This window comes from Lolium perenne, chromosome 7 (assembly GCF_019359855.2).
Source record: "Lolium perenne isolate Kyuss_39 chromosome 7, Kyuss_2.0, whole genome shotgun sequence".
Taxonomy (NCBI): domain Eukaryota; kingdom Viridiplantae; phylum Streptophyta; class Magnoliopsida; order Poales; family Poaceae; genus Lolium; species Lolium perenne.
Genome location: NC_067250.2, coordinates 243,091,232 through 243,102,372, shown reverse-complemented (window position 1 = coordinate 243,102,372; position 11,141 = coordinate 243,091,232). Strand labels below are relative to the sequence as shown.

General features: G+C 44.7%; 1 protein-coding gene across 1 annotated transcript; it reads right to left on the bottom strand.

Annotated features, from left to right (window-relative positions):
- Positions 1-605: 605 nt before the first annotated feature.
- On the bottom strand, positions 606-10,659 carry LOC127314134 (G-type lectin S-receptor-like serine/threonine-protein kinase SD2-5). The gene is made up of 2 exons (XM_051344595.2): positions 8,832-10,659; positions 606-2,070 (listed from the first exon to the last, which is right to left on the bottom strand). The coding sequence occupies exons 1-2, from the start codon at positions 10,269-10,271 to the stop codon at positions 994-996; spliced, it is 2,517 nt and encodes an 838-aa protein (XP_051200555.1). The 5' UTR covers positions 10,272-10,659; the 3' UTR covers positions 606-993.
- Positions 10,660-11,141: the final 482 nt, after the last annotated feature.

The window sequence follows — 11,141 nt, the reverse complement described above, 5'->3', positions numbered from 1 at the left end:
CTTACCACTGGAGCAGGAAAAACGTCCGCCGACGATGAGTTGCGAGAGGTTCTCGACAGCAACGGAGGAGAAGGGAAAATAGCAGCGCCGCCGACGAGACGACCAGCCGAAGGAACCAGAACCCACGACCAGCCCAGACGACAGAAGAAGAATAAGGGAAAAACGGAGATAAAGGCAGACGCGAAACGGGTCCCTGTAAACCCGTTAAGTGAGAAGCGGACCCGTTACGAGAAGTGGACGGTTCGCAAAATCACCAGAAAGCAACACGTGTCGAGCGCGGAGGAAGTCCACCGGCAAATTCCGCGCCCCACGTTCAACCACGTGTCGCGCGCGGAGAAAGTCTCTTCCCTTCTCAGAGGTCGGCCTTTTTCTAGAGTTTTCGCGACGACTGGGTTGGAAACAGATGAACCTCTTCCCTTTGTACTAGGCCGAGTTATCGCTTTAGTGGGCTTTTCTCATGGAGGCATAGGTATACAACTTTTTTGCCACCTGGGCTGGGCGGGCCATGGCCCGGTTTTGCCCCCACTAAGATCCGCCACATGATTATAAGCTCATTTTCATCTAAAAATGATTATAAGCTCATTCCGGATATAAAGAGTGTTAAGAAAAGATAAGATAACTATGTACTCATTTCTTTTTCTTAACTCTGCTCCCGAACTCCAGGAACTTTTCAGTTTAAGAAAAAAAAAGTAATTCCCAGGTGGCCAGATTACATGGTTACTTCGGGCACTTTTCTTAACACTGGTGTTATTGACATGATTATAATAGGTTCTTTTCTTAACCAAGCTCATTCCGGACATACATAGGCACCACCTCAAACTCCAGGCACTTCCAGTGTTAAGAAAAGAAACGATAACCATGAAATGTGGGAAGTACTTTTTTCGCAATTATAAGTAAGTATTGATATCACTATATCACAACTGTAGGATCTAAATGACGGTGTCGCCCAGGATAATGTGAGTTCATTGTTCCACATCTCGATCGAGCTTGCGTTCACCTTGGCTCCGAAAGAACAGAGTCTATCTGCAGAGTTTCAGCAATCTTCCCATGAACTGCTCTGTTTGCCACCATCAATTCTATGTTTACAAGATCCAAGTCAAGTTCGGTTTCAACATCCATTGCACCATCCAGGATTTTGACAGCTTCGGTCATGGAAGGTCTTCGACGGCTATCTACCTGCAAGCACCACACCGCCAAGTTCATCATGTGCGACACCTCCTCCAAATGATATTGCATATCAGTGGAGCGTGGATCGATAAGGTCCATCTGCTGGTCAGTTTTGGCCTTGTCCTGCAGTACGCTGACAAGATGAGGGCTTTCTTCAGGCTGCGAGTAATCCAAATTACTTCTGCCGCAAAGGATTTCCATGATGACAATGCCAAAGCTGTACACGTCAACCTTTTCATTGATAACAGACGTCAGCCACTCAGGAGCTAAGTAACCCGGTGTGCCTCTCAGTCGAGTCATGACACTGCTCTGCTCATGGTCAATTAGCTTCGCAAGCCCAAAATCAGCTACCTTAGCAGCAAACTGCTCATCCAACAGGATATTCTGTGGTTTGATGTCCAGATGTGCTATTGTTTGCCGACAGTCACTGTGTAGATAAGCTAGGCCCTTTGCTACATCAGTGATGACCCTCAATCTGGTTTTCCAATCAAGTGGGGTTGTTTGGTGCTTTCGGAAAATCCACTTATCCAAAGATCCATTAGGCATGTATTCATAGACAAGAAGCCTATGTGATTTTTCAACACAAAATCCTATTAGCCTTACCAAATGTATGTGGTTGATGCTTCCAATGGTTTGAACCTCTGCTAAGAATTCCTTTGTCCCTTGATTAATGCTATCCAACTTTTTCACAGCAACCTGCTTATCACAAATGTGTCCTTCAAAAACAGAACCAGATCCTCCTTTCCCGATCACTTTTGAGAAATCACCAGTTGCTGACTTCAGCTCTAAAAAGGAAAACCTTGTGGGTAGCCCTGGTAACTGATCAATAATGTCTTCATCCTCTGATGGTTCTACTCTCTTTCTTCGTAAAACTACAAGCACTGCAACAATAACTAAAGCAACCTTTTTGATAATTAGATGTCTACAGTCTTGGAGAAGCTGGATGGGTCCCGTTTCGTCTTCTCGCGCGGCGGCGACGATCCCCGCGCCGCCGTTCCCCCTCACCATCGACGACCTCTTCCCTCCCGGATTTTCGCCAATCGCGCCGCGGGTACATGCTTCCCCGCCGTCTCCCCGTCTCTCGCTCCCTCTTCATGGTGGCGATCCGCGCCGCTATGTGATTGAGCCTGGGCGGTGGAGGCCATGGATCGATCCTCGGCGATCACCGGAGCAGAGCATCCTCGGAGCGCATCCTGCTTCGGGCGGGGATGTGGCTCCGTCAAATTTGGCTACGGTGGCCCAGGACTCTTTGGAGTTGGGCCGCAGTAGCCCAGATACTCCAGGCGCCATGGCGGATCAGGATGGACACACGTGTCCTTGGGTGAGCTCTGCTCCATACGATCCTAATGGTGGTCGCCGACAGGTAGGGTCAGGTAACCCTAATTCCCCTCCTACTTCTAGCTGCGACGCCGCTTCCTGGGCAGAGATCGGCAGTATTTTCGACCACTTCTGGAACCAATCTAGGGTTCCGTCGTCTCCTTCTCCAACCTCCACAGATTCCTTTGGTTGGTGGCGGGGGAAGGTTGCTGGAGATCCTCGCTCGTTCGCCCAGGTTGCTGCCTCGTCATCGCCTGAGATGGGTGACGGAGGTGGCAGATTCGGGCCGAGGAGGGGAGGCAGGGCGCCGCCGTCTTCGAATCGAGGGCGAGGCCGCAATGTCTGGCAGCGAGATGAGGTTGCCCAGTCTTCCTCCAACCAGCTTCGTGGCTCAGGATCCCAGAACTCTGGGGATCGCTGGGAGGCCGCGGCGCGGGGTGCTGAACAGCGCCGACAGGAAGTGATCTCCCCTGTTCCTGGAGGTAATCCTATCGCTGCTCAAGGAGCCGTTGCCAACCCTCAGATGGCGACCGGTGATCCTCCCTGCCTGAATTGCAATATTAAAGGCCATTATACTGCTAGATGCCCAACTATTCGATGTGAAAGATGCAAACGGCTTGGCCACATATCTCAGATCTGCCAGGTGATCCTTCCCTGGGAATGTACTCCTTCTATGTGTGGTTTTCAAGCTCCTGGGCGTGGTTTTTTCTTTATGCCTGATCATAGCTCGGCTAAGCAAACAAAGGAGCGTGCTAGCAATGTGGTTATAACTGTCATTGAGGGGGAAGCTTCCTCTCGTCAGATTGAAAAAGAATTCAACCTAGCTTTTGGGGATAGCTGGAGGTGCACTGCTCGTACTATTGGCCCAAATCAATACATCATGAGGTTCCCTACCCAGGTGGAGGTTGAGCGTGCAGTTTACTATGGCTCCTCGATGAAGTTGAAGACTGTAGATGCTACTGTGAGGCTGACGGCTTGGACTGCTTCTGTTGGGGCAAAGGCGGTGCTTCAGAAAGCCTGGGTTCGGATAAGCAACATTCCCCTGGATAAGAGAGTTGAAGAAAATGCTTTCTATGTTGGTTCTCTTGTTGGGGTATCCCTGGATATTGATATCTCTACGCTTCACAAGCCGGAATATGTCAGGGTTTTGGTGGGATGCAGAGACGTGGAGAGGATTCCTGCCTCGGCTGAAGGTTGCTTGGGGGACAACTTCTATGATTTCTTCTATGAAATTGACAAGGTTGTTGTCGGAGGACCACCAAAGGACAATGCTGGTGCTACTGTTTCTACCAATGCTGATGTTCCTTCCCCTAAAAGGCCAAGAATGGAGAGAAGTGTTACTGTCACTGAGGAATCCTCGGAAAATCAGGTTATGGGCAGTCAGTCTGAGTCTGGAAGGAGACAGAGGGCTTGCGACACTATCACTGAAGTAAATGATGAATCTCTGGCCATGGACAATGATTCTGAGGAAGATAGTGCGGGTGGAAATGAACTGCTGATTGAAACCATGACTAAGGAGCATGAAGCTCGACAGCTGGCTGATTCTCCTCCTAACAGCTGGCTGGTCCCTTGCTCTCTGATTCATAAGGAGCAACTACCTGACCCAAGAGGTACTGAAGCTGCTGTATCCTTGCTGCCTCCTCTCTCCCAGAACTTGCCGGCTAACATTTGGCCCCCCTTGCCTTCCATTACTGATATCTCGGATGGGTCTAATTCCCCGCTTGTGGGCTCTCCTGATTATGTGGTGCAATCGCCAGAGGGTTCTCATGAGGATAATCTGGTCGTTCCTGAAGCTGATGAGACAAGGTTTAGCTCCAGGATATTTCCCTCTGCCAATGAAGATGTCATGGGGAAGGCCATGCAAGCTACCAAGAAAAGGAACCTGGAAGGTAACATTACCATTCCCTCCTCTAGTAACTCTTTTGCTGCTCTCTCTGATAGTGATTTGATGATTAGAGCTCATAAGATGGGAGTTATTATTCCGGATGATAATTTTTCCTCCTTTGACATGATTAGAGATTTGGAAAATGCTAGAAACGATATTAATGCTAAGAATATGTTTGTGAAGGCTCCTGTTTCCTCTCTTTATATCGAAAATAATGTTGGTGATTCTACTCCTCTGTCTATGGATTGGATTTCTTCCTCTGATAATGATGAACCTTTTACTGTTGTTAAAAGTAGAAAGGGGAAATGTGCCCGGAAAAAACCTGTAGTTGTGGTATCGAGACCGGTTACCAGGAGTCAAAAGAAGGGAGAGGAAGTTTCTGTTAACAAATCTGCCCATGTTCCTGGCAGAGTTAGCAGGAACAAAACAAAACCTGCTCGTTTTAAATGAAAGGTGCTTTCTGGAATATTAGAAGTGTTGGTAAGAAGGGTGCTGTTGCCTGTGTTAAAGATATGATGTTTGACTACTCCCTTGATTTCGTTGGAATTCAAGAGACGATGAAAGAAAATTATAAGATGAGTTTTTTTAGAAAACTAGATCCAAAAAATGAGTACTTTTGGAAATGGACCCCTTCAATTGGAAAATCAGGTGGCATTCTTTGCGGTATTAGGAGTGAATCCCTTGAGGTAAATGCTTTTAAGGCTGGTAAATATATGTTACAGTTTGTCTTGTGGGACAAAGTGAAAAAATGTAATTGGGCCCTCATTGTGGTTTATGGAGCTGCTCAGGAAGAAAATAAAAACGATTTCCTAACAGAACTTGCTTCCTTTTGTCATGGTGTTCTCATGCCTTATATTGTTGGGGGTGATTTTAATATCTTAAGACATAGTGGAGAGAAAAACAAGAATTTCACACAAACTCACACTTCAGACCTATTCAACTCGATCATTCATACGATGGGGCTTAGAGAGATTTTTATGCATGGAGGTAAATACACATGGTCGAATAAGCATGCCTCTCCTACTCTTGAAAAGTTGGATAGAGTGCTAATGTCTCATGATTGGGAAGATCTTTTTCCTTTGGTCTCTGTTAGGAAATTAGTAAGAGAAATGTCGGATCATAATGCGCTTTTGCTTGATTCGGGTAACCTTCCAGAACTCACAACCAAGTCGAGAGATTTTAGATTTGATATATCCTGGTTTAAAAATGAGGAGTTCCTTCCCTCTGTTGTTAAAATCTGGCAAAAGCCAGTCCATAACACTGTCGACCCTATTGATGTGTTTAATATCAAGCTGAAACGCTTTAAGAAATTTTTTAAGGGTTGGGGTGCCAATCTCTACGGTCATACTAAAAAGAGGAAATTGGAGCTTAGAGAGGAGCTTACTTCTCTTGAACGCCTGGAGGAGGAAACAGAATTGCCCCCTATTTTAGGTCTTAGGAAATCTGAGATCTATGTTGAACTTTGGAACATTTATGCAAACGAAGAGCTTTTGTGGTACCAAAAATCTCATGAAAAATGGTTACTGGAAGGTGATTCAAACACAAGTTATTTTCATCGAGTTGCTAATGGTAGGAAAAGAAAAAATACCATGTTATCCCTAAATGATAATGGTGTGAATATCGAGGGTACTGAAAAATTGATTGATCATGCTACATCCTACTATAAGAACTTGTTTGGTCCAGCCCCTGGAAATATTTTCCATTTTAACTATGACATGTGGAGCCCTCAGGAGAAATTAGATAATGCTGATAATGATATCTTGAGCAAACCTTTTACCCTTGATGAAGTAAGAGATGCCCTGTTCTCTATGAAAAAGAATAAAGCTCCTGGTCCTGACAATATACCGGTAGAATTTTACCAACATTGTTGGGACGTGGTAAAAGAAGATATTATGAATCTTTTCAATGCTTTTCATGCTGGAAATTTGGATGTTCAGCGTCTCAATTATGGTATTATCACTTTGCTCCCTAAAATTGCCGAGGCAGATAAAATAAGTCAATATAGATCCATTTGCCTCCTCAGGTGCATTTATAAGCTTCTCACTAAAGTGTTAACTATAAGGGTGGAGCCTTTCCTGGATAAACTTATTAGTATTCATCAAAATGCTTTTATGAAAAAGAGGAATATTGTGGATGGTATTATGTCCCTTCATGAGATAATGCATCACACACACATTAAAAAACACACGGGAATTATCCTTAAGCTTGATTTCGAGAAGGCCTTTGATAAGGTGAATTGGGACTTCCTTATTTGCTGTCAAAAAGCTATGGGCTTTGGTGACTTTTGGTGTAAGAGAATCGAGCAAATTTTACAAAACGGCACGGTTTCGGTTAAGATAAACAATGTGCTGGGCCCTTATTTCCAGAGTGCAAAAGGGGTAAGGCAAGGAGATCCGCTTTCTCCTTTCCTTTTTAATTCCGCGGTTCAATGCTTGACTAAGATGGTAGTCGAAGCGCAAAAAAATGGTCTGATTGTTGGCCTAGCACCGGATTTGATTGACAAAGGAGTTGCAATTATGCAATATGCGGACGACACCATCCTTTGTATTTCCCATGATCCCGAGAAAGCTTTGAATCTCAAGCTCCTTCTTTACTTTTTCGAGCTTATGTCCGGCCTCAAAATAAATTTCCAGAAGAGCGAACTTTTTCTAATTGGTGGCGATAATGACATTGCTGCCCACTATTCATCCCTTTTTGGTTGCCAAGTTGGCACCCTTCCTATTAAATATTTGGGAGCGCCAGTCTCTTTTAGATGCTTGAAAAACTCAGATTTGGCTTTTGTTGAACAAAAATTTATCAAGAAACTTGATGCCTGGAAGGGTGGTGCAGCCTCCTCGGGAGGGAGATTAACCCTTGTGGATGCTTGTTTATCAAATCTTCCCTCCTATATAATGGCCATGTTCCTCCTAAATAAAACTTTTATCGAGTGTTTGGATAAGCATAGAAGAAGGTTCTTTTGGCACGGCAAAAAGCAAAAAAGAGGGTATTACATGGTTAAATGGGGTAGAGTCTGTAGATCAAGAAAGAAAGGTGGCCTTGGCATAAAAGACTTGAGAAAGCAAAATATAAGTCTCCTTTGTAAATGGTGGTGGAAACTTGAAACTCAAAATGGGCTCTGGCAAGACATTGTCCGGGCTAAATACTTGCGGAATAAAACAGTGGCTGACGTCTCAGCCAGATTCAATGATTCACCTTGCTGGAAGGCGCTTTTGAAAGTTAAAGAGTCTTATTTTGCTGGTAGGCAAGTTAACTTGGGCAATGGTAGCATTACCAAACTTTGGGAGGATCCTATTTTAGGCAACCTTCCTTACAAGGATCAATTTCCTACTCTTTATGGCATATGTCAGCTCAAAAATTGCTCGATTAAACATTGTGTTGAGAGAAATTTCAACATTCCTTTCCGTAGACGGTTGCGAGGTGATCTCCTGTCTCAATGGAACTCTATGGTTGAGTTAGTTAAAGATATTCCTTTAACAAATAGTGATGACTGGATATCCTGGTCCCTAAATAAGAATGGCCTTTTCTCGACTAAATCTGTTTATACTTGGCTGGAAAATAGGTTGGCTGGTTCACATAATAAGTGGATTTGGAAAACAAAAATTCCGCTAAAAATCAAGATCTTCATGTGGCAACTTGGGCAAGATGCTTTGCTCACTCGAGAAAATCTGAGGAAAAGAAACTGGGATGGTTCTCCTGTATGCTCTTTTTGCAGTCAATTGGAAACGAATAACCATCTCTTTTTCACCTGCCCCATTTCGAAAGTTGTTTGGGGAACTCTGGGATTGTCTTTTGGTGCTCGCTGTGTGCCAAATTCCTTTTGGCAAGCTATGGCCTGGTTTCATTCTTTCATCCCTCGCATGAAACGTTTCTATGTGATTTATATTGCTGCTGTTTGTTGGGCGATCTGGTCTATTAGAAATAAAGTTACTTTCGAGAAGCATATCTTCAGATCCCCTAGCGAGATTATTTTCTATGCCATTTCGCTGTTGTTGTACTGGACAGGTCTTCAAAAGGAGGTGGACAAGGGGCAGCTGGCTGAAGGCGCTAAAAATCTGATGCATTCCGCGACGATCGTCTTCTCCGCTCCATCCGCTACTTCTGGCAACAGGCAGATGCTGCTAATCAACGCTCCCTGAAGTGGTTCTGATCTGTCGGAGGCCTGAAGCATCTCAAAAACCTAGTGTTGGCTTTGTGGTTGTTTAGTTTCCTTTCGTCTTTTGGGACCTGTTTCCCTTAGGTCTAGGTCTTTTCCTGTGGAAACTTATGATGAAGTCCTGGTTAGTGATATCAGGTTTTTGCCCCATAGTGGATGTTATCCGCAGTGGGTTTCCTGATATTGCACCAACTCGCTTCCTTTCTCCTACCCCCCTTTTCTTGGTTGTTTTGTAACTCGAACTTGGTATTTCCGTTGAATGAAATGGAAAGGGGTGGAAGCCCGGTTGGAAAAAATAACTAAAGCAACAAAAGTTGAAGAACCAACGGCTGAGACAATGGCTGTTTTCCCTTTAGACAGTACAAAGTTGTGGGTAGCTCCCTTAACTTTCAGAAATACCAGAGAACTAAAATTTCTTGAGTAACTTCCATCTTTTACACTTATCATTGAGAAGATGTCAGACACCAGAAAACAGAAACCAGTGGAGGTGTTATAATACTGGAAAAACGAAGCCTTGCAAGAACAATCATTCAAGCATGATAATTTGCACCGCTCTTCGCTTGTCGTCCAATTGTAGACACCGTTGAACTGAGTGATGTTGGGAAGGGAGATCATCCTAGGCTTCCGTGCTGAATCACAGGATAGTGAACCTAGTGGCAAGCAACCACGATTAAGCTCCCTTGGATCAATTACTTCAAACAATCCGGACTGCCCGATGGCAGCATCGGGACAGCTGCACTGTGCATTCGAACAAATACCATATTCGCCACAAGCTAGAGGATAAGCACAAGGATCAGTTATATCAAAAACATCTGAACTCACCCAACTAGTGTTTGGCCTCTGGTATAACCTCAGGTGCCCATCAAAATCTAGCCTCACAAACACCAGCCCATAGTTATCCCTGGGCAACTGGATCTGGTAATCTGGCGACTCTGTATCCCGGAAATAAGTGCACACTTGCAGGCTGCCATTCTTGAGGGCGATGTATGCTGACCTGTTTGTCGTGACAGTTCCACCAGTGGGGCTTCGGTAGTATGCTAGAGGAGTATCAGTTCCTGCAAATGCATACATGCCGTCAGGTTGGATGGTGAGGTAAAATTTTCCACTGGCCCAGTTTGCCAATGAGGTTCTTGCCATGAGCTTCTGCCCCTCTTGTAGTATCTGGCCAGTGACAAGTGTGTCAGTTGGGTGATCAAAAGACCTCCAGAGCTCCATATTTTCATGGTTTAACAGCACCAGATTGCCTATGCTGGTAAGATTCATGCCAGCAACAGACTTGTCTGTAGTATGGGTAGACCAAACCATTGTTCCATCAGCGTCAAAGAGAACCAAGTCCCCATGTTCAGTAAGTTGGACACTGGCATTCTCTTTGACTGGGTGATCACGGTTGGCGGACCAGACCACCTCGGGCGATTCCCAGTAACTCACAACTACATCACCCATGCTGTAGGCAGAGACAAGAAAGATGGAAAAGATGTAGTCATCACAGGTAGCCACAGCCCCTGCACAAAAGAAGCCGCATGCAAATGAAGGACCGCTACTAACATATGAGTCGGCAATAAAAGTCGTGGGGAGGATGATGCGCAAGGAGAAGTTATCATCTGGAGAAATGTTGTGGATAAGGGAGGGATTATTTAGCCATATGGTGCCAGGCTCAACACTGAAAGCGAAGGATTTGTTCACGGCAAGTCTAGAAGAAAAGGTTACAAGAAGAGTAAAGAGGAGGATCAAGATCTTTGAAGGATACATGGCTGCAAAAATATTAAACTGAAACAGTCGGTTCTATTACAGAACCCTGTCACCCTTTAGCTGCATCTAGTTTCTCCACACATGCTAGCGTGGGTGTGGCATCGCTGCTATTCTTGCAGTGGGCATCCTTGTGGGAGCAAGCAGCAGGAGATGTAGGTGAGGCGAGCAAGAACAGATAATTTGGGAGGCTTGAGAAAGGACAAGTGAATGGGGAGAGCAAGGCATGTGGGGAAGAAAGATGGATTCAATCATAAGAATGACTGGTTGAACAAGAGCGGTATGGTTCAGATAAATGGGTTGATGCTTCTGTTATTTGAAACAGTCAGCTTTTACTATTGGTGCGGCGACTTAGGAACTTGGGGATGAGTGGTATGAAGTGCTAGCATGGCAAATAAGATGACAGTGACACACAACCAAGCAAATAAGAAGCATGCAGGTTTTCCAAACACTCCCTGTTCTTCACCTAACTATCAATTGAGGACAGCCTGCTTACATATAGAAAAATGCATTTCAAATCAATGGCCAACCAGACGCCAGCTAGTTTTCTTCATTGACCAGCCAAAAGTAGGTTCCTTAATTTCTTTAGAAACTCAGGATTTGATTAGTACTTTCTTTGTAACACATCTACTCATAAAATCTGTTATCCAATCAGCCTTTGCATACTTGTAAGACTAGAGCTGCCTCAGCTCGCTGTTGTGTTTTAATAAAATGATGTGAGGTAGGGGGACGCCCATTCCGATGTTGGTTCAAAAAAAGAATCAACAGAATTCTTAAAATTATAGAAATAATCATTTTGGGGCGTTTGAAAAACAAGAGTTGACAGCTCTTTGTCTTTTGTTTACAAGGCACAGCTGGTCGTACGTTTGGATG

What these genes read in the sequence shown, in the direction of transcription:
- LOC127314134 (XM_051344595.2), bottom strand. Translation starts at nt 10,271, where the DNA reads ATGTATCCTTCAAAGATCTTGATCCTCCTCTTTACTCTTCTTGTAACC. An exon ending in CCGTTGGTTCTTCAACTTTT is followed by an intron (nt 2,071 to 8,831) that starts GTTGCTTTAGTT and finishes ATTATCAAAAAG; the next exon opens with GTTGCTTTAGTTATTGTTGC.